At 44.7% G+C, this 22521-nt stretch overlaps 3 protein-coding genes and 1 non-coding gene across 6 annotated transcripts; 2 read left to right on the plus strand and 2 right to left on the minus strand.

The window, feature by feature from the left end:
- Positions 1–80: 80 nt before the first annotated feature.
- pdp1 (pyruvate dehyrogenase phosphatase catalytic subunit 1) lies at positions 81–4236 on the plus strand. The gene is made up of 9 exons (XM_037274417.1): positions 81–191; positions 914–1160; positions 1223–1390; positions 1649–1860; positions 1929–2010; positions 2089–2183; positions 2295–2463; positions 2531–2749; positions 2964–4236. Exons 2-9 carry the CDS (start codon positions 927–929, stop codon positions 3336–3338), a joined length of 1554 nt encoding a protein of 517 aa, XP_037130312.1. The 5' UTR covers positions 81–191; positions 914–926; the 3' UTR covers positions 3339–4236.
- Positions 4237–9330: 5094 nt separating this feature from the next.
- On the minus strand, positions 9331–15685 carry cdh17 (cadherin 17, LI cadherin (liver-intestine)). Of its 3 annotated transcripts, XM_037274236.1 has the most exons (20): positions 15459–15496; positions 14625–14679; positions 13982–14077; positions 13777–13914; positions 13545–13680; positions 13317–13475; positions 12933–13085; positions 12669–12874; positions 12473–12604; positions 12223–12373; positions 11939–12148; positions 11799–11875; positions 11521–11709; positions 11216–11460; positions 10811–10941; positions 10516–10740; positions 10328–10438; positions 9864–9980; positions 9690–9775; positions 9331–9654 (listed from the first exon to the last, which is right to left on the minus strand). In XM_037274236.1, exons 1-19 carry the CDS (start codon positions 15479–15481, stop codon positions 9693–9695), a joined length of 2637 nt encoding a protein of 878 aa, XP_037130131.1. In that variant the 5' UTR covers positions 15482–15496; the 3' UTR covers positions 9331–9654; positions 9690–9692. The 3 variants fall into 3 exon arrangements, with proteins under 3 accessions (XP_037130131.1, XP_037130132.1, XP_037130130.1); XM_037274237.1 differs by lacking the exon at positions 15459–15496 and adding an exon at positions 15614–15685 and having other exon boundaries at positions 9331–9775; XM_037274235.1 differs by having other exon boundaries at positions 9331–9775.
- Positions 15686–17003: 1318 nt separating this feature from the next.
- gem (GTP binding protein overexpressed in skeletal muscle) lies at positions 17004–21456 on the minus strand. Its single transcript, XM_037274574.1, has 4 exons — positions 19148–21456; positions 18682–18758; positions 18359–18563; positions 17004–18154 (listed from the first exon to the last, which is right to left on the minus strand). Exons 1-4 carry the CDS (start codon positions 19470–19472, stop codon positions 17892–17894), a joined length of 870 nt encoding a protein of 289 aa, XP_037130469.1. The 5' UTR covers positions 19473–21456; the 3' UTR covers positions 17004–17891.
- On the plus strand, positions 20299–20408 carry trnal-caa. Its single transcript has 2 exons — positions 20299–20336; positions 20364–20408. It is a non-coding gene; the product is annotated as a tRNA-Leu (tRNA).
- Positions 21457–22521: the final 1065 nt, after the last annotated feature.

Consider the following 22521-nt stretch of genomic DNA (forward strand, 5'->3'; position numbering starts at 1 on the left):
AGGTTTTATTTTGAAGCGTTTTATTTTGAAAGTCAGTTTTATTTGTCTCTATGACGTCACTGACGTGTCCCACAACGCTCAGCCAATCAGCGTCCACTGTGCGGTGCTGGTGGACGACGACGTCGTTTTTGTTTGCAGTGCTCGGACTCGAGCCATGAGCTTTAATAACTTTTTTATATTCGAAAGTACAGGTGCGTATTATGCATGCGATATTATGCGGTTACATTCAAAAAGGAATAACCAAGCCAAGTTGAGTCATGCCTTTTATATTTTACTGTCATGGTGGTGGGTGTAGCCCTCATTACGTTTAGCATTTGGCATCTCTGCCCTGTGGTCGGGCGCATTTACAAGCTCATCGAGTACTTAACCTTGTTGGATTTTGCAATGATCAGACATTTAAGTCTTTGTGCAGTTGTTCTTGTGTTGTAAGTGCTGTTGTGTTTCTTCGACACCAACCTCGCCGCTCGCTGGGTGAGGCTTGTGATGTCAACAAATATGGCAACTTTGCCCCAGCTACTGTGTTCAACATGATTCCCTTTCGTGTTGTGTTTACGGAGCCTGGGGCCCCCCGTAGAGATGATTATTTCTGCAGCATCTGCATGCTTAAACATACCTTGATTTATGTAACATGGAACTCGGATCCAAAGCAGACGCCAACCCACCAACTGCAGAAAAAAATTCTCACCATCCAAACGTCAAGCTATTTTGAGCAGGTCTGCTGACCCATACTTGCTTTCAACTTAAGCCATAAAGTATTAAGTTACTGTGTGTCAGTGCTTGTCTCGCGTTTTGTTTATATAGTATCATAAAACTTCAAATGCTGTGATGGGGTTGGAGCCTAATGAGAACAAACACAAAAGAAACAGTTTTGTGGTTGTTTCTAACATTTGGACTTCCACGTGCTTGTCTGCAGTGCACCATCTGCCATGCCCGTGATGTCACAGCTGTTGAAGAGTTTGCCTCGGGCAAAGGTCTTGTCCTCCAATCTGTTACCACGCCAGCACCGCCGGCCCCAGTTGGGCTCCTCCGCTCCTCGACGTCCTTCTCACATGAGTCACACTCCCTCAAGATGTCACCAGACCACCTCCGCACTTCACAGCTACATCCTCACTCCACCTCAAGTCAACTCCATCCTCAAAGCCAACGAGTACAGCTTCAAGGTCGGCTGGAAAACGCTTTCCCCTTATCTCCGTGTGAAATAATTGCTCTAATTTGCTTGTAGGTGCCTGAGTTTGATGGCAAGAACTTGTCATCCGTGATGGGCTTTGACAGCAATCAGCTACCAGCAAACGCTCCCATAGAAGACCGCCGCAGTGCAGCGACATGCCTGCAGACGAGAGGAATGCTGCTGGGCGTGTTTGATGGCCACGCTGGATGCGCTTGTGCACAGGTGATGAACACATTCCAACGCATTCTCTCACATGACATAATGTCTTATTTTTGAAAATGTCACATGTTCAGAAGTATGTTTGCGCAATTCTTTATTGATTCACGTTTGAATTTATGTGGAAACAATTTAAATGAATCTATTTTGGAAAAAGGATGTGGAAAAAAGTGAAGTGCCGTAAATAGTTTCCAGATGCGCTGAAACTCCAGCAGCGATTGTGTGGTCTTACGTAAGATGTGACAAGACGTTGCTCTCCACCAGGCGCTCAGCGAGAGGCTCTTCTACTACATCGCCGTGTCCCTGCTGCCGCACGACACGCTGTGCGAGCTGGAAGGGGCGGTGGAGGCGGGCCGGGCGCTCAGTCCCATCCTGCAGTGGCAAAAGCACCCCAACGATTATTTCAGCAGGGAGGCTCAGACGCTCTACTTCAACAGCCTCCGCACATACTGGCAGGAGCTGATTGATCTCACCAAGTAAGACGTGCGGGAAAATGTCATGGTGGGCAAAACGTTAAGTAGACTAATCCTGCACCATTTTTCAGCCCGGGGGATGTCCCCGACACCAGGGAGGCTCTGATGAACGCCTTCAAGAGGCTGGACAATGACATCTCTCTGGAGGCTCAGGTGCGGCATGCATGATACTACTCCATTTATTTTCATTGACATGTTTTCTCATTTTTAAAATATGGTCCGGTCTGCCAGGTTGGAGATCCAAATGCTTTCCTGCACTACTGGGTTCTGAGAGTGGCCTTCTCCGGAGCGACAGCATGCGTGGCTCACGTCGATGGAGCAGACCTGTACGAATAACAACAAATGTCAAAACTGTAACCACCAGACATAATTGAGACATAAAATACAAGCTAAACTTTACTATATGACATACGTAATAAAGCTCTCTCGTCCTAAAGGTATATAGCCAATGCCGGAGATGCTCGTGCCGTGCTTGGCGTGCAGGAGGAGGACGGTTCCTTTACCGCTCACACGCTCTCTAATGACCACTGTTCCCAGAACGAGGACGAGGTGGCTCGGATTCGTGCAGAACACCCGCCCTCAGAGAGGAAGACGGTGATACGGCAGGTACAACTCCTCCTACAATTTGGTTTTGTTGCTCATTGTGTTAACCAACACGCACACGCACACTCAGGACCGTTTGCTGGGCTTGCTCATGCCCTTCCGAGCGTTTGGCGACGTGAAGTTCAAGTGGAGCATCGAGCTCCAGAAACGAGTTCTGGAGTCAGGGCCTGATCAGTTGCACGAAAACGAGCACACCAAGTTCATACCGCCCAACTACCACACGCCGCCGTACCTGACGGCCGAGCCCGAGATCACCTACCACCGGCTCAGACCGCAGGATCGCTTCCTGGTGAGTTAAGCGGTGACTTCCACTTCACCTAGTACTCATACACAAAATTTGCTCCATCACCAAAGCATCCTAAACATGTCCCACCGACTTGTTTTGAAAAGTCTGCCTGTCACATACCACTCCAGTCCTGTAGGTGGTGCTAATGCACTTCACAAAATAGTCGTTTTTTGGGACGGCATTAGTCTATATGTACCTTAATTGTAACACTCCGCAGGTGATCGGTTCTGACGGCCTTTGGGAGACTCTCCACAGACAGGAAGTGGTCCGCATCGTCGGCGAGTACTTAACTGGCGTGCACCAGCAGCAGCCGCTCACAGTGGGGGGCTACCAGGTCACCCTGGGACAGATGCAAGGGCTTCTGGAGGAACGCAAGGCTCGCACGTCGTCAGCCTTTGAGGACCAGAACGCCGCCACCCACCTGATGCGGCACGCCGTGGGCAACAACGAGTTCGGCACCGTCGACCACGAGAGGCTCTCCAAGATGCTGTCGCTGCCCGAGGAGCTGGCCCGTATGTACCGCGATGACATCACCATCATCGTCTCTCAGTTCAACCCTCATGTGATCGGAGCGCAGCGGCAGGAAGAGTAAACACGCACACTCTTGTTCATATGTTTTAATATCTGACTTTACAAATATTTATGAGGACAAAAGCATGCTTGTACACGAGAAAACGCGACTTTTTCGTGGTTGCAGATTGTATTTTTGTGTATCATTGTGCGATACAGTCTCACACACTTTATTCTGTGTTCAATAACACTGTTACAATTTTATTTTGTGCCGCAAGATCCTTAGCTGAAAATATTCCCTTCAAGGGGTTGGATTCCAAAGAACAGAAATGACCAAAAAGAATAGGGATGTACCAACAATCTAAAATTTTGGTCAAAACTAAAAATTTGGAACCCGAGGCTGAAAACGGAAAGATACTTTAAAATCCTAAAAGTATGTCATCTGTGTTTGTGTTTTTTAAAATTTCAAAGATGACTTGATTTAACCGGATCTTATCAAGATCTTTATAAAGAACTCCAATTACTTTGTAAAATATTTATACATTGAAAAAAACCAATATAATAATCTGGTTAAGTAATTTACTAATGTAAATGAATTTAAATGTAAAATACAGCAAAGAGGTTTCGTCATTGTTTTCATGGCAAATTCTGCACATTTTACAACACTCTATTTCATTCTCCTCCTATTTTATTATTTTTCCAAAAGGCTGATTTGAGGGAGCCTTTGTTATTTTTTTTTAAAGGGATGTTTAGTGCCGGAGAGTTTGCTAGCACTTTACTTCTTACTGTTTTTGTAACTACACTCCAGTTCTGCAATAAGCACAACCGTGTTACTTCATATTTAAGCTGCAATATCAACAGTTCTTTTAAGTATTTATTCCACGTTACATTACAAGCATTTATCTTATTTTCTGTATATGTAAAAATTGTTATCTAATCTGTTTCTATTTTGTATATGGCATAATAAACAGTTAAAGCTTTCTGTGTATTTCCGTAAGGTTGCAAACATACCCACAATCCAAAATGTATCATATGTTCTATAGTGCATATTTCAATAATTTGTGCCAACTCTTTGAAAAGGGTGCCACACCTAAAGTGAAGTCATAATTTTTGTATTTGAAAACGTTTGGCTTTATAGGAGCGGCTCGGTGGCGCACTGGGTAGCACGTCCGCCTCACAGTTAGGAGGGTGCGGGTTCGATTCCACCTCCGGCCCTCCCTGTGTGGAGTTTGCATGTTCTCCCCGGGCCTGCGTGGGTTTTCTCCGGGCACTCCGGTTTCCTCCCACATCCCAAAAACATGCTTGGTAGGCCGATTGACGACTCCAAATTGTCCCTAGGTATGAGTGCGAGTGCAAATGGTTGTTTGTCTCTGTGTGCCCTGCAATTGGCTGGCAACCGGTTCACGGTGTCCCCCGCCTACTGCCCGATGACGGCTGGGATAGGCTCCAGCACTCCCGCGACCCCCGTGGGGACTAAGCGGTTCAGAAAATGGATGGATGGATGGCTTTATAGGCAAAAAGTAGGTCACGACTGTGTGTGTGTTCCTCATGTATCTCAACAGGTGGAGATAAAAAGAAAAAGACTCACACCTCATTAATTTATGGGTATCATCTTTCTATTATAAAAAAATAGAATATTCTCTATAAATGCGTGCTTACAATAGGTTTTGTAAATTCTCACATTTGGCATTCTTACAAGGCCACAATAGGCAAAGTGCGACATATAATTTGTAAGAAAAAAAAAATAATCCAACTACATTCTCCTGAAAGCAGTCTTCCATGGTAACATTTTAGTATAAACAGTTTTCATTAAAGTCTGACAGTAATTCTTGTGGGAGCGTGCGCATTGTGAAAATGAAAGACGAGTCCACATTTTATTGTTTGCATGTCTGTGTAACCATAGAAACGTAATAATTAAAATTAGGTCAGTCAGTCATAAATCCTTTTGCTTTGCTTTTAAAAAGGAGGTCCTGTAAGCGTGAAGGACATCATTTCGTTCTTTGTTAAACACTTTGCCACGTGTGTGGGCAGAATAAACTCATCACCTGGAAATATATTATTTTTCTTTTCTATTTATTTAGCCATCTTATGCAATAAATCCCCCCAAAAAAAGCCTTACATGGTCATTTTTTTTGTTTACAAAAAAGCCTTACTATACATTTTTCTTTTTAAAGCTTGGTCCTTTTTTTCTACTTTTCTTTTTCACTGTACATTTTTCTATAAAAAACAAACAAACAAAGGTCTTTTCTTTTTTTTTGCATAAAAAAATCCTTACTATACAAAAGCCTGTCAGCATGCCCGATAGCACATGTGGCTTCTGGGTCTGCCCCGCCCCTATTTGTTTTGTTTACAAAAAACGCCTTACTATACCTCCTGATTGGCTGTTTGAGCTGTGACGTTACACGGACACTTCATTAGGTTCAAAAGACCGAATCTTTTCAGTGAACGAGAGTGAACGAATCACTTCCTAAAGTGATTCGTTCTTTTTTCAGTTCATATGACTTCAACCAGTAGGTGTCGGTAATGCGCATTGAAGCTGGTGCCACCTCGCCGTAAAACAAAACGAAGAAGAAAATGACGTACCTTTCCATTAATTGTATTTCCCGTTCACTGAACGGATCTGTGAGTGAACGAGTCAGTGAGTGAGTGAGTGATTTGCATTTCGGCTGGTGAACTCGTGAATCTTCGCGAACGAACCTGAAAATGGCGGTGTACCTAATGGGGTATCCGAGTGACGTCACAGATCAAACAGCCAATCAGAAAGTGGGGGTGAGGGCGGGTGTGGCACTTTTCACTTTCCTGAAGCTTTGACCATGATTTTTTCCCTAATTAAAGATGATAATGACCATACTATAGCGCACATGCAGACGTGAGGAGCGTAGAATTCAAATAACCTCTCGATTTTATTCCATCAGTATGGTGAAGAATTGAACTGCAAACACATCCAAAATGAAAATTCATGTCACGAGTGTAGCAGAGTTAATGCTGATGACTTTGAGTTCAACAAGTCTCTGGTCTATAAACTTGAGCTGCTCCATTAAACCATATAGAGTACGTACCTTCCATTGCAACACAACGAGGCTTCCATAGTGTAGTGTTGGGATTAGGGTTAGAGCTAGGGTTAGGGTTAGGGTTAGGGTTAGAGCTAGAGTTAGGGTTAGGGTTGGGGTTAGGGTTAAAGCTAGGGTTAGAGCTAGGGTTAGAGCTAGGGTTAGAGCTAGGGTTAGAGCTAGGGTTAGAGCTAGGGTTGGGGTTACAGCTGGAGCTAGGGTTAGGGTCAGAGCAAGGGTTAGAGCTAGGGTTAGGGTTAGAGCTAGGGTTAGAGCTGGAGCTAGGGTTAGGGTTAGAGCTAGGGCTAGGGTTAGAGCTGGAGCTAGGGTTAGGGTTAGAGCTAGGGTTAGGGTTAGGGTTAGGGTTAGAGCTGGAGCTAGGGTTAGGGTTAGAGCTAGGGTTAGGGTTAGAGCTAGGGTTAGATCTAACCCTAACCCAAACACTAACATTAACCCTAGCTCCAGCTCTTACCCTAACCCTAGCTCTAACCCTAACCCTAGCTCTAACCCTAACCCTAACCCTAGCTCTAACCCTAGCTCTAACCCTAACCCTAGCCCCAGCTCTAACCCTAGCGCTTAGCCTAACCCTAGCTCTAACCCTAACCCTAGCTCCAACTCTAACCCTAGCTCTAACCTTAGCTCTAACCCTAACCCTAGCTCCAGCTCTAACCCTAACCCTAATCCTAGCTCTAACCCTAACCCTAACCCTAGCCCCAGCTCTAACCCTAGCGCTTAGCCTAACCCTAACCCTAGCTCTAACCCTAACCCTAGCTCCAACTCTAACCCTAGCTCTAACCCTAGCTCTAACCCTAACCCTAGCTCCAGCTCAAACCCTAACCCTAACCCTAGCTCCAGCTCTAACCCTAGCTCTAACCCTAACCCTAACCCTAGCTCTAACCCTAACCCTAGCTCTAACCCTAACCCTAGCTCTATCCCTAAGCCTAACCCTAACCCTAGCTCTAACCCTAGCTCTAACCCTAACCCTAGCCCCAGCTCTAACCCTAGCGCTTAGCCTAACCCTAACCCTAGCTCTAACCCTAACCCTAGCTCCAACTCTAACCCTAGCTCTAACCCTAGCTCTAACCCTAACCCTAGCTCCAGCTCTAACCCTAACCCTAGCTCTAACCCTAGCTCTAACCCTAACCCTAGCTCTAGCTCTAACCCTAGCTCTAACCCTAACCCTAGCTCTATCCCTAAGCCTAACCCTAGCTCTAACCCTAGCTCTAACCCTAACCCTAGCCCCAGCTCTAACCCTAGCGCTTAGCCTAACCCTAACCCTAGCTCTAACCCTAGCTCCAACTCTAACCCTAGCTCTAACCCTAGCTCTAACCCTAACCCTAGCTCCAGCTCAAACCCTAACCCTAACCCTAACCCTAACCCTAACCCTAGCTCCAGCTCTAACCCTAGCTCTAACCCTAACCCTAACCCTAACCCTAGCTCTAACCCTAACCCTAGCTCTAACCCTAACCCTAGCTCTATCCCTAAGCCTAACCCTAGCTCTAACCCTAGCTCTAACCCTAACCCTAGCCCCAGCTCTAACCCTAGCGCTTAGCCTAACCCTAACCCTAGCTCTAACCCTAACCCTAGCTCCAACTCTAACCCTAGCTCTAACCCTAGCTCTAACCCTAACCCTAGCTCCAGCTCTAACCCTAACCCTAGCTCTAACCCTAGCTCTAACCCCTAACCCTAGCTCTAGCTCTAACCCTAGCTCTAACCCTAACCCTAGCTCTAACCCTAACCCAAACCCTAGCTCTAACATTAACCCTAGCTCCAGCTCTAACCCTAGCTCTAACCCTAGTGCTTAGCCTAACCCTAGCACTAAACCTAACCCTAAATTTTAGGGAGGTGTATGGCAGCACACGAGCAACTGTGTTGCACATTTTCTATGATAAAAGTTTTAGGCTTCACTGAGATTCGAACCCGTGTGGCTGGCGTGAGAGCCCAGAGTACTAACCACTACACTATGGAAGCCTCGCTCACATTTCCTGGAATAAATATGCTTTTATGGAGTAGCTCACAAGCGAATTGTCTGGTCCCCAATAGTGATGTGCATTCCAGTTCTTTTAGGTGAACTGAATCATTAGAATCAGTTCACCCAAAAGATTCGTTCAAACGAATCGTTCAATAAATCCCGAATGGGAAAGCCAGGATTTGTTCCCTCACTGATCCGTTCTCACGGTGAACTGGAAATGCGAATCACTCAGTGAGTGATTCCCTCAGTGAGTGATTCACTTAGTGAATGATTCACTCAGTGAGTGATTCGTTCACTCACAGATTCGTTCGTTGGTGAACGAGAAATGCAAGTCACGACTCGTGAACGGGAAGTTACGTCACTGACTCGTAAAGTCCCTCCTCCATCTAACGCTCGCTGGTGCTGTGATTGGCTGATTTTCTTCTTCGTTTTGTTTTACGACGAGGTGGCACCAGCTTCAATGCGCATTACCGACAGCTACTGGTTGAAGTCATATGAACTGAAAAAAGAACGAATCACTTTAGGAAGTGATTCGTTCACTCTCGTTCACTGAAAAGACTCGTTCTTTATGAACGAACCGTTCACTCACGAGCCAACACTAGCAGCAGCACTCTGGCCTTGACTGCTCAGTGACAGACGGCCAGTGAAGAAAAGAACCAAGATTGAGCGGCGCATGCTAGCTGTAAATGCTGAGTGAAATGTCCCAGAAGGCTTTCCAGTGAAAAGAGAGTTGCTCGTGTGTTATGACACCTGCAGGCCAACGTGCTTCTACATATACACACACATTCTACTCAAGCACTCTTTTCACACACACCAAGAAAAACACTATCAAGAATGTAATTGTGGCTCCCATTTGTTTTATTGGGGGAAAAAAACAAACAAACATTATATTCAACAATTTTGATGTCTCCATAGTTGAACTTGGTTAGGGCCACGTCAATAAATTAGGGTGGGACCACCTGACATGATTAATCTTGCTTTTTAATTTATTTATTATGTCTTAAAAGTATATAGTAAATGTAGGAATGGTATCGATACCAAATATTGGTTAGGGTTAGGGTTAAAAAAAATGTTGAAGAATAAAATATTGACATTAATTTCATTCATTATAAGTAAAATTGATATGTTAAGATTCAAAGGTATTTTCCCTAAAATGATTTGTCATTGTTGGGGAAATTTTAGGTATCAAAAGTATTTGTGGTATCAGTTTTTGCTATTGATATCGGTGACTAGTGAAGAACTGAGTGCTCGTACTGGTACAGTCTGAAAAAAGTGGTATCGAACATCTTTCGTAAATACAACATGCCCAAGAAAACAAAATGTGGGGACAATTGGCAGCTAAGCAACTCTCTCAAATGTACACGTTTTCCTATAAAAGTCACCCAAGAAAGTCTTCACATGACAAATATTGTGTCTACATCAAGGCGTTCGTCTCCACCTCGTCGCTGTTCTTACTGCTTTTACTTGAACGCTTGATGGCAATGATGAGGATCAGAACTGCAAAGACCAACAACAGTGGTTGATTAGTTTAGGAATTGTAGAGAGTGAGCGGAAGGAGCAACTGAGTAAAGTTGGTGACACTCACCACAGAAGCCCATAGTTCCAGCCAGGATGCCGATGGTGACTCCCGGTCCGTATTTGAAGCCGTGCTCGCCAGGTGCCACGTAACAGTAGCCCAGCTCTGTGCATGTGCACACGTTTACTGGTAGATGGAGAAATAGTTTAGCATATGAATTTTTTTTATTTTAACACAAAACTCACCACACAACAATTATTTTTTCATGATTATTATCATTTTAAAAAAAAAAAACCTTAATATTTCATATTAATTAAATATTTTAATTTTTTATTTTATTTATGTTTTTTAAATTTTTCATTTTTATTTTTTATTATTTTTTATTTTAACACAAAACTCACCACATAACAATTATTTATTTATTATTATCATTTTTAAAAAAATACTTAATATTTAATATTAATTTAATTTTTTAATTTGATTTGTTTTTTTAAATTTCTCATTTTTATTTTTTATTAACCTGCTTCACTCACCCTCGAAGGGCTGCGTGACTCCCATTCCCGCATTATCTTTTATGTTGATGGGCAGGGTGAACGTCCTGTCTTCCGTTGGGGTTTTCTTCAGGATCAACCTGGCTGTGGTTCCTGCGCAGTACACAACAGAGGAACGTGACGGAAGTGCACACAAGTATATCGCAAAGTCGTCGCATCACTTGGAGTACCGTCAATGGTTTGCAGCTCCCAGTTGTGGGATTTCTTGCCCTGGGCAAAGGTAAAGGTGAAGGGCTGCGAGAAAGGGGCGTCGTCTCCATCTTGAGCCCTGATGAGCACCGGCTCGGGTTTCTTCAAGCACATGAAGGCCTGCGTCTCGGTCAATTTCGGGACGTTGTCGTTCACGTCCAACAGTCTCACTGACACCACGCGCTCGTCGGACTTTTCCGGGTTATCTGCGGAGTGGATTTGACATATGGGAATTACCTGGACTTCATTACAATTTATTTCAAAAATGTCTCTGACCCTTCTCAAAGGCAGTGACAGTGACGTCAAAGGTTTCCAGGGTTTCTCTATCCAAGTTGTCTTTGGTCTTGATTTGTCCTGTGGCTGCGTCGATCTCCAGCCAGCCTTTGGTGTCGCCCTCCATCTTGAAACTGCACAACAAACATCAACAACACGCTCTGCACTGGTTCAAATAAAGTCAGAGAAAACTAATCAATAGTTTACTCATGTATGCACACGTGATAGAGGCAAAGCCCAAAACAAGCAGGCAGATTTAAAGTGCGAGGAATTATTGATGGCTTTGTGATTGATGCGCACGTGCTGCTTTTGAGGTCAGTCGACTCCATCGCATCACTCACGCACGGCATTAATAGAAGTCATGTTCCAAAGGGGGGCGGGGCAGAGTTTCCGCTGGTGGTCTTTTACCGTATCTCTTTGCCCTCGGGGTCCTTGGCCTCGACGGTGAGCAACACGGCTCCCTTCGTGGTGTTTTCGGGCACAACCACATCCAGAATGTCCAGGTTGAATTCGGGGACCTCGTCAACGTTGGTGACAGACACCGACGCGAAAGCGGTGGATTCCGAGCCGTACTCAAGGCCGCTCATTAAAGGTTCCGGGTTGCGAGCGTCGATTTTCAACTTGTAGGAGGGCGAGGTCTCGAAGTCAAGAGGCTGCAGGCACATTTGAGCGATGAAATGTTTGGATGGAGAACATTAGCTTAATTACGCTACCTTTGCAATGACCACATGGCCGACGCCTTTTCCGTCCGTTTCCACGGCAAACACCTCGTCGTCGTTACCGGCCGTGATGTGAAACTCGATGAAGGAGCTGCCGCTATCGGCGTCGTCGTCATCCGACGCGCTGACGGTGAGCACCGTTTGTCCCACGGCGGCGTCTTCGGCTACCGTGTAGCTGCCGTACTGCGTCATAATATATTGATATATTATTGAGTCCTCTGCTGATTATCGTGACACACTTATCCAACACCCTGCGATGATCGTGTGCTTACATCATTCTTTTCAAACAGAGGTAGCTCGTTGTTTACATCAATGACCTTGACCACGACCTTGCAGACGACGCTGTAAGCTAAAGGAAAGAAATGATGAGAAAGCAAGTATATCCATGTGTGTGTGCGTGTGTGTGTGTTACCTGGATCACTGACTCTGACATCCAGGTTGTACACTTGATGATCTCTGCGCTGCAACGAGCGCAGCGCTTGGATTTGACCTGAGTCGGCGTCGATGGTGAAGGCTTCGGGCGAAGTGGAGGGCTGCTGGGACATGATGGCGTAGGTCAGCAGGGCGTTCAACGTGTCCGCTTCGTCCGCGTCCAAGGCCAACAGTTGCCCGACCAGGCTACCTGAAAGCACGCCCGAGATTGACATTCAGATCGAAACGGTGACATTTTGAAGGAAACAAAGATGGAGGTCTCACCGACAGGCTCGTCCTCCTGCACTTCAAATACGCTCTCCTCTTCTTTGCACACGGGCGCGTTGTCGTTCACGTCCTCTACCACAACCTGGATCTCCATCGGAGGGTCCACCTGGTTCTGATATTCATCCTCGGCCATCACCACCAAGATGTACTGCGAGCAATTAGAGCTCAAGGTCAAAATTGTCCGTGTAACTCAAAAGAACCTTCGCCGTTGAAAATGAATAGATGCAAAATGTTGCGCAACATTCACCATGTCCTTCTCCTCCCTGTCCAGCTCCTCTGTGAGCAGGATTTCTCCATCTTCAGTGATCTGGAAGGGGAAGCTCAGTTCTCGTTCTTTCTGCACAAGCCTGTAGACGGCACTGGGCTCATTGGACTGGACCTAAAATCAGAACACATTTTGGGTAATTGCGCTGCGTCGGCACGCGAGTGAATTTTCTCCTCACTGTGGTAATAGCTCGCGGGTAGGAACCCTCCAGATGCTCCTGGATGGTGATCCTGCCGGGGTTGACCCACAGGTTGGGCTGCACCGCAATGTGCACCCTGGTGTTGCCGCTCAGCGCCATCTTGGACTCTCCCGCCATATCGTGGACCTTCACGATCAAGGTATAATCGGGGTCCTCCAGAGGGTCCAGGTTTCTGCGTCTCATTTCTGACACCATAGAAGAAGATGTAACTTGAGTGGCTACATGAAATAAAATCAAACGCACCTGCTCTTTCCACACAGGTGAAGAAGGGGTTTTGGTCAAAGGGGACGGTTGGCGAGGGACAGTAGTCGGTAAATTTTGCCTTGAGAGAATCAGCGCTGCGATCTTCTCCTCGGGCGAATTGGATGGTCTCTTTGGCGTTGAGCATGTGCTCTCCTGTCATACAAGGATTGAGCAGCGTTAGGAAAACATCTACTCTAATATATACGTATACGTGTGTCCATGCAGATTTGGCTGGCCTATTCAGTCGTGTGGAATCTCACGAGATTCATTCCGGCATTCCGCTGCCAATCTGAGTTAATCTTACTCACACAAGATGATCTGTGTAATCTGGTTTTTACTCGGCCATATTACGGACAGTTTCCACGTGAGGCCGCCGAGCGGTACCTTGCTCGGTTGTGGAGATCTCGCCCGTGTTGGGGTCCACCTGGAAGAGCAGAGTGTTGTGTCGGTTGGGGATCTGGCTGACCAGGCTGTACGTCAGACGAGCGTTGGGGGTGGCGGGGTCGTCTTCATCCAACGCAAACACACGAGCGAACGGGACACCTGGAATGAAACGTACAAATGCGTCCTCGGTTGGATTGAAATTGAAAATGTTAAAAATAGAATACACACCTGCTGGTGAGTTCTCTCGGACCAAAGCGGTGTAGTAACTCTGGTTGAAGTACGGAGCGTGGTTGTTGATGTCCAGAACGTTGATGGTCACGTAAATGGGCCCCTCCACGACTTCATTGTTCTCTAACGCCTCCACCTGAAGACAACCACGCAACGGTCAAGGAAATATAGTCAATTTAAAAAAAAAAAAATTCAAGTCTTAAAATCCGTAAGACATTTTTTCTCCACGCACCCCAACGAGATAGTTGTCATTGTGGGACCAGTCCAGAGATTTGTCCAAATAAAGCCAAGCATCAGCTGAGATCTTGATGGCATCGCTGCCTTCTCCGCTCAATCTGAAAGCGTCCACACCAGGATGTTCCACCTGGAACTGAAGAAAAATGACCAAGATCAATTTACAAAATGGAACAATTTGTGTGCGTATTTGTGTGTAGTACCTGACAGAGGACGTGGGGCACAGGCGTGCCCTCTAGCACCTCCAGCACCAGATTCTGAAAGGGGACCTGCTTGCCCTCCAGGCCCGACCCAGCAACCTATCAAAAGTCGTGTTAAAAAGTGTATTAGCATAAGTGTGCACACCCTCCAAACCAATCGCACTAGAAGTCGACACACACTTGCCACCATTTAGAATAACTTCTGATTAACCCCAAATAAAGTCAATTGTTTTAGAAAATACCTTTTTAAATATGAAATAAAACTTAAATATATAATTTAAAGGAGTTAATAATATTTTCAATGGTTTTCTGAGAACTAAAGCGGGCTAGCTTTTTTTTCACCATATTGCAATCTGAAAGCTGAACATGGAAGAAACAATCTTTTCACTTCAGCTCCCAAATGTCAGTGGAGCAAGCAAGCTGAGTTATTGATTGAACCAGCATGACATGGAAATATGTCTGGCAATTCTTAGACATGCGGGACGGGTCGGGACGGGACAAAGGACACCTTTTCGCTTCAATGAATCAACCATGAGTCACATTTTTACATCACGTATGGCTTCTCAGGAAATGGAGTGTGGTTCCTCTCCGAGAGGTTTCTTCGTGTGTGTTTTGACATTTTCTTATGAATATGCAGTGTACTCACAGAGCCGAGCAAGAGTGCCAGAAGACACAGATGCACCAAGAGAGTCATCATCAATCTGCAGATAAACAAGGAGACAGAGAGTAAAATGTGTTTTTTGCGTAACATTAATTTTTTGTACAAATAGTGAAATTTGAGTTCAAAAAGGGTCAACTACGATAATGCAGGCCCCAGTAAAAAAATAAGAAAAATCAAATAAAATTTTTTTTTGAAAAAAACCCTACAATAACATATTCTGAACGCCGTAACCATCTCCGGGGGGCGGCCATTTTTAAATAGGTACCTTACCTTATCTATGGCATAATAAAACATTTAGTCATAATACTACAGACACATGAACATGACTCAAGAAGTACAATGAAGTGGGAAGTGACCCTGGTAGACAAGAGTGAAGGTGACATTGAGTGGCGGTGGCGGCGGCTAATGACCTTTTTATTTTAAAGTCACCAACCTGAACCACTCCCTAGTTACCAACTACATGTCTAATCTACTTATTTTAAATTTGCTTTTGCTTTCCAGAGGACTATGACACATATTGCATGATATGCTCAAGTATTTTCACTTTCTTTGAGTGACAGCAGTCAAAAAGAGTCTGCGGTCCAAAAACATGTACTGCAAAAAATGCATAATGTATAATAATAATTTAAAATTATTTGTTGGTCTTATTATCATAAATTTATTACGGCCCTTAGACGACTTTATTAAAAAAAAAAAAAGAAAAATGCAGCAGGGAGGATTAAATCAAACGCATTGACAAATCCGCCAAAACTGTAAAATACATTCAAATTCTTCCATTTTCAATGACAAGATTAAATAACCTTAAGTTCCTATAGTCACATTTTGCAAACAACCAAGGTCATGCTCAGGAAACCCCTGACAACACACGCTAAGAAGGCCTCCAGGAAAAAAAAATCAACACCAACATTTTTATAAACAAGCTTAATTAAATACATGAATGAAAGCATGGGTGGACGAGTGTCGAGGCAACGTACCTTTCTCCGGAAAGATCCTGACAGTCACTCCGGGTGTGACTGTTGTATGGGCTCTTCCTGGCCTGTCAAACGTTAACCACGTTAACCAGCACTCTTTTATTGGATCTAATCATTGTCTAATCAGTACGTTTTCCCACCGATAGGCGCCGGACTCAACAAGCAGCGAGGAAGAAATACTGTAAGGACTCGAGTTTTTTCTTTCGTGCTTTAAAGACAGACAATGACACATTTGTCACATTGAAAAACTAGCACAAAAAATAAGAAAAATTTCAAACATTTTTAAATGTGTTTTTAAATAAGAAAAGATGCATTTCTAAAATACGATACTGTATAAAAAATGCAGTAATGACATGAATTAAAAGGACTGTAAAGAATTAAATCGCTTTCGCTGCATGTTTTGCATCAATGGACATTGCGCTGCTCCTTCTGATGTGCACGCCTTGGCCACCTGGGGGCAGTATACATTTGAGTCAAGCACAGTTCATTTGGTCATTCTTTGCAAAAGATAAAGAATTCCTACCAATGACATTGTTTATATTGTCTGTCTACATGTGTTGCGCCATCATTTGTGTTCAACTACCTGTTGCAAATATCGATTTACCATTTTGAGGCCATCCTATACTGTGACCGATACAAGCACAAGGCAAGAACGTGAAGAAATCATGGGCAAGTTTCTCATGGTCAGACTTTGACCTGAACTAGTGGGAGCGCTTCCTGTCAGATTGCCCATTAGCTGGGCTGATAAGGCCACGTGTCGTCAATAGCGCTGATGGATCATCGCATCGGAGCAATCCCTCCAGATCGCTGCGGTCACCAGGCAGGTCACCGGGCAGGTCACCTTGGAGCAACCGACCTAGTTGATATTTACGCGTCCAAAAAATCGGCGTTGCGATCTTGCAACATCCTGCGGAGGAGGGGGAAAGAAAAAAAAAAAGGCAATCGTGTGAATCCTTAACTGCACGGCCTGTGAATGAGTCATGGTTTCGACAGCAGCGCACAACCTGCCATTGCCGACACCTCGCACAAGCGTGTCCAATTCGCATGGATTATGTAACGTCGCAGGCCAGCATGCGCAAACACCTTCTGTTTGACAAGCTGGGAGGGCCCTGCACTTGCTTCTTGAAAGATGTTTGCATTTTGTCCATATCCTTAGAATTCTATAATGTTGCCCTGGCGATATTCTCTCAGTTTTTTTTTTTGCAGCTTTTCCAAACAAGTCTAGAGTCGCAACCCAAATCTCTCATCAGGCACTGAGCATCCAATCACGTAATTATTTGATCTTTTTTAATATTCACCGTGATGTCGTCACCCTGTGACTCATGTGTCGCGTGTTATTTTTAGTGTTCATCATATAACTCCATTGTATGAAATGTGAGTCACAGACAAAGGAGATTTTCCTTTTATCTTTATTGAAATAAGCAAATCGAGAAGCTAGGTGGCTAAATGGCAACATTGCAGGGATTTGCATTGATATCAGGTGCTGTATAAGCTAAAGATAACCTTTAGAATATTCTCACTCATCAAAAAAACTTACATTTAAAACACTAACAACAACGAAAATGTCACCTCTCACACATACATCCCAAAAAAGATCACACACCAAAAACCTTTGCCCGGAAAAAACTCAAACACGTCAGAAGATAATTCAATCACTCAAAACACTGTCATGTAGACACATAAAAAAGCCATCCCAGAAAAATCCTCACAAATACACAAATAAAAACTCACTCATTCTCTCCCGCTACAACACACTTAAACCCTCAAAAAACTCTCAAGCACGGTATAACATGCACAAAAAAATCACAAATGTTCAAAAAAGGTTGGCACACAACACAAAACTGACAACAAAAAACTCACCCAAAAAATGTCCGTCTTCCCTCTCACACGCACCCAAAAAAAGACACACACCCCAAATCTGCCACACAACAGAAACCCCACAAAATTAAAAAAAAAACATTCACACACAACATGGAACCTTCCACAATAACAAAACAAATCCACTCAGGCTTTCTAGCTCTATCTCCTTACGTTTTTCTCGTGGGTGACAGATAAATGTGTTAGTTTTGACCTTTATATGTTGACCCTTGTGTTACCATGGAAATACATTGTACAGTAAGCGGGACTGAATGCAAATAGCAAGAGAGGTATAGGAAACACACAAATACATAATCCTCCTTGTCCATGGGTTGCTTGTAAACAGTAAACATGTCCATCAAATTGTTCTTGGAGCCCCTCATTCAGTCCACTCCTCACCTCAGTCTTTCAGTCAATCGTTCTCCTACAGAACGGACAAGTCGTGGCAGGATTTTGACTTGAGCCAAAACGCAACGCTGGGATTGTTCCTGGCTACCATCTTGTCGAGAAAACGTTTGGCCTTAGTGGGGAGGCTCTCCCGGCGGGAGCGGCGGGCGGCGCCCTTGGAGTCCTTGCGCAGACGCAGTTGACGAACGATGCCGCGGAAGGCCTCCCACACATTGTGCTGCATGGCGGCGGAGGTCTCGATGAATTTGCAGTCGAAGACGGCGGCGCAGGCGCGGCCCTCTGAAGGCAGAATATGTAGTGTGATTTTTTAATTTTTTTATAACGATTTAATTTGTATTATTTTATTTTTATTTATTTGTATTATTTTATCAATTTTATTATTATATAAATTGGGGCTTCATCTCACTCTAACATTGCCCCTTGGCCACAAGAGGGCGCCAAAGCAATATTTGGATATTAGACACGGTTTTTAAAGGTTCTTACCGTTGGTAGAAACCTCTCTGCGTCGCACCAGGTCACATTTGTTGCCCACCAGGATGATGGGCGTGTGTTGGGCGGGGCGAAGGCGGCGCAGGGTGATGCGGAGCTCCGACGCCCGTAAAAAAGACGCTCGGTCGGTGATAGAGTATAGCAGCAGGAAGGCGTCGCCTGAATGCATGTAGCGCTCTTGAGCCCATTCGCTGTCACTCTGCAAAATAGTAGATGATCAGTATGATGGGCGGATTATGGGCATGAGGGGGAGGGGATTCGATCACAATTTGCCCTCGCCTCTGGTGTTGTTGACTCGGGCCTTTGTTTTGACTCACCTCTGTATCCCATGTGTCCAACAGGGTGATCGTTGCCGTCTCTCCATCCACATCCAGCTCTCGCTCACGTAGTTCTTCTGAAATAATGAAAAGTCAACAATTTCAAACTTGTGATTGTAGTTTGAATTCTGTCCCTAAAAAAAAATCCATGTAAATAAGGTAAGCAAAACGATAGTGATACTCGGTTCAAGTTTCATTTCCATGGCAGCAAATTAATGTAACCTAAATGTGTATCTATTTTCTAGTGTGCTTATCCTTTTTTGGGTCACAGGTGTGCTCTCTGTCTGAGGTTATTTTAGTACATTTTAGAGTTTTTTAAATGGGTATGAGTTTTTGGGGTGAGTGGGTAAGGCAAAGCTCAAAAACACTTTAATCATACAACAATCACAAGTATATTATTACAAATCTTTTTTTTTTTTTAATTTAAGACGTTGAAAAAGTTATTGCAATTTAAATGAATTCTCACCTCCGCACAGCTCGCAGTCATCGCTGTCCATGCTGTCCGCGGCCCCGGAAAAGATACAGGCGAAGGCGCTCTTTCCGACCCCTCCGGCCCCGAGTAGCACCACTCGGTACGGATTGACCGAGTCGGCGGAGATGACCGAGTCGGACGAGGAGGACCAGCTGCCGCGGCTGCCGCCTCCGTCGGACTCTCCGGCGGAGCTGGCGCACGACTTGGATCGGGAGATGCAAGCGGGTACGCGGGCGAGGAGGCTGTCCGGGTCGCAGATGCTCCAGCGGTGGATCTCGGTCTGGAGGCGGAGACTGTGCCGGCGCACGCTGGACATCATTGTCCCGTTGTTAAAGAAATCAGCCGCTTGGGCTTCTTTGACTCCTAAACAGAAGTTTAACGAGTGAACTTTTCAATTGCTCCCTGCAGCCTGGCTGTATTTGCAAGCAGGATTAGTTGAGAAACATGTTGCTAGTGAAATGGAGCGTGTAGTGCCCCCTCGGCGTTAATCTTGCAATGCTGCTGGGATTTCCCTGCATGTTTATATGAGGAGGTCCTCCTCTCTCTCTCACTCAGTCACTCGAGGGGGTATGAAACCACTCTGACAGGGGGGAGGGGAGTTTAGATGCACTCCCACACCAACACTAATGTGCACTAATGGTCCACGGAGACTCCAGGTACGTGCATTGAGAAAATGATTACACAACATATGCATGAATATATAAAGGGGCTTAATGGATTTGCTCTCACTTGGAAATGTGTCTTGCTGTCATTCACACTGAATGTTCTTTTCACATTCGGGCTGCCAGTGGTGTCTAAGAATTCGAGCTGGAGTGGTACAAGCAGAATCGGGTGGAAATGGCAACAGTTAAATGGCTTTAAGCGTTTCGGGTCACATAAATGACATTTTCAAAACCTTCTCAAGTTGAACACCATCTGCTGAGTGCTGGTTGACTACCAGGCCACGTGAATGATGTCACAGGCCTGATCTGGCCTCTGACTCTTGAGATTGACACTTGAGGTCTAATCTAATACTTGAGCAGGGAATATTTTTTTCTGCTGCTTGCCAACATCAGATGTTGGAATCCAAGTTCGTGTTTAGAAAGTCCAGGCAACTGTAGCCTGCGTTCGGACTAGCTACCTTTGATTACTGCTCTCACTTATCAGTCAGGATGGCCGAGCGGTCTAAGGCGCCAGACTCAAGGAACAACTCCTTCCAATCAATTGGGAATTCTGGTCTCCAATGGAGGCGTGGGTTCAAATCCCACTCCTGACAAGATTTTTTTTTGTTTTTTTGTGATGAATCAGTCAGGATTTATCTTCCAGCAGCATATTGTCACAAATGTTGACAGATGCTTATTTTCTGAACTACGGAGAGAACGAGGCATGACGTTTGCTCCTCATTTGTTACTATGGAAACTGAACTGAATACAGTCATGTTCTTTGCAAGACGACCATAAAGTCATGTTTTGTTTTTTTTCATTTAATAGACAAATTGTGTATCGAAAACCTGATTTTATTCGACTCTCTTTAATACTTCATTTTTAATCTTGGCTTGATCTTGGAGAGCTTTTACACTAATTGTGGGATTAGACCTTTTTGTCTGCTGTTGTTTGTGTCGTGCAGCGCTTGTGTACCAAACGGCGTGGTCTCATCTACTGTGGCCTTCTGCTCTGATCTCATCTGGCTGACAGACGACACGGGCGACATTAAATCCTTGTTAAGTGCTGGACGATGACCAGGGTCAGGGGCTTTCGTACGACGCATTGGCAGGGTCTTGGCAGTTCGTTTAGATTTGAGATTCTGACTCACAAGCTGGGACAGTACACAGTTAATTTCAACCTTAGAAAGAACAACCACAATGCAGCAGGTTGTCTGTAGACCGAGAGGTCATAAATAGGGTGAAGGGCAAAGTCCATCAGGGATGGGAGGGGCGAGCATGAATACCAGACAGGATGTTAGAGCCACGAAGGCCGCTGCACTCTGAAGGCCGTGTGCCCAATTCGTTCGGCGATGACATCAAACCCGCAAGCCTTCACCGTGTCTGTGCCACGGCCAGTGAGGCGGCTTACGATAAAATATTTGGCGGGCTGAACGGTATGTGCCGCCTGATGCACGTGGCAAACGCTCACGCGGCTTAAATGTCAATGACTCTCTGAGTGATCATGAATGAAATATAAGACATGCAACTTCGGGGAGGGTTAATACCGGAGGCTCGGCCCCGACTGCCTTACCATTCACGGGGATCACGTGAAATAAAGATCCAATCTGTCATTTAGTTTCTCATTAAAACAAGTGCGCCCCTCCCATCAGAAGTGGTCATTCAAATCCATACAGGCAGGTCTTTGTGCTGGCAGGCTTAATAAAAAAAAAAAAAAGTGGGGATTGGTCGCTAGCGGATGGTTAAGAGCTTTAGAACGTGCGCTCGTCAGACACATGGCCCCGAGACAACATTTGAATCAATCTGACGGATCGCATTTGCTTGTCGGACACGTGTTCAGTAGATACGCTGACACAAGATGAGCTCAAACAAGCTAGCGTCCATCCCTCACGAGGGGCGCTTGCCTCAGCTCATTTTGGGAGAGAGACGAGCTGGCCAACAGTCAATCATAGGGCCCATATCGAAACATATATAAAAAAAAAAAAAGTCAATAAAATGGAAAAACTTTTTTTTTAATTTTGTATTTTTCTAATTTTATTTATTTATTTATTTTTACTGTGTCGTGGCCATCTTTTTTAATTAAAAAAATCCTACTAACCAACATTAGAAGTTGTATACAATGCTTTGTGCAGAACTGCAACGCTCTGACTCACCTTTCATTTTTAGGTCAAGGATTATGAGTTTGATGAAAGAATAACACAAAGAGATGACAAAATAATACCTTTTCTACAGACTGGAAGGATCTGAATAAACTCAGTTAATTAAGAGTAAACAGTGGCTGTAATGAGAAAATCCAAATATCCCCGAAACCTAGTTATTACACAAGAAAATTGCCTGATAGATGGCGGTGGTGACGGTCAAATAAATAATTAGCCCTCAACACAGTTGAATACAACTCATACAGAGCACATGCACAACACAGCGAGAACGTAACTCCCACGCGGCGGCTCAGTGCCGAGCAGCACCGACAAACAAGGCTGACGAGTGTCTCACGTCGCTTAACTGGCGTGACTAACTCGACCGTCATGTAGAAGGTCACAGCATGAGAAAAGCGGGGAAAAGCTTTTTGTTTGGTAAAAACGGTCAACTGAGCACTTACAACGAAGGAGTTTAAACTAGATGAGTACCAAATTAATGTTATGTATAAATTCTCAGTACGCAACATCTAAACTTCCCTCAGGCATGATTAGGATGAAGTGCTGTTATTACCTTAAATGGCCAGAACAGG

Source organism: Syngnathus acus, chromosome 16 (genome assembly GCF_901709675.1).
Source record: "Syngnathus acus chromosome 16, fSynAcu1.2, whole genome shotgun sequence".
In the NCBI taxonomy this organism is placed as follows: Eukaryota; Metazoa; Chordata; class Actinopteri; order Syngnathiformes; family Syngnathidae; genus Syngnathus; species Syngnathus acus.

Coding starts and splice junctions, on each gene's coding strand:
- pdp1 (XM_037274417.1), top strand. CDS start 927: ATGCCCGTGATGTCACAGCTGTTGAAGAGTTTGCCTCGGGCAAAGGTC. Junction 2,011..2,088: donor ACATCTCTCTGGAGGCTCAG/GTGCGGCATGCA, acceptor CCGGTCTGCCAG/GTTGGAGATCCAAATGCTTT. Junction 2,464..2,530: donor GGAAGACGGTGATACGGCAG/GTACAACTCCTC, acceptor ACGCACACTCAG/GACCGTTTGCTGGGCTTGCT.
- cdh17 (XM_037274236.1), bottom strand. CDS start 15,481: ATGACCTTGGTTGTTTGCAAAAT. Junction 13,681..13,776: donor ATGACAACTATCTCGTTGGG/GTGCGTGGAGAA, acceptor GGTTGTCTTCAG/GTGGAGGCGTTAGAGAACAA. Junction 12,605..12,668: donor ACCCGCGAGCTATTACCACA/GTGAGGAGAAAA, acceptor TTCTGATTTTAG/GTCCAGTCCAATGAGCCCAG.
- gem (XM_037274574.1), bottom strand. CDS start 19,472: ATGATGTCCAGCGTGCGCCGGCACAGTCTCCGCCTCCAGACCGAGATC. Junction 18,759..19,147: donor TGACTGCGAGCTGTGCGGAG/GTGAGAATTCAT, acceptor TCATTATTTCAG/AAGAACTACGTGAGCGAGAG. Junction 18,564..18,681: donor TGGACACATGGGATACAGAG/GTGAGTCAAAAC, acceptor ACTATTTTGCAG/AGTGACAGCGAATGGGCTCA.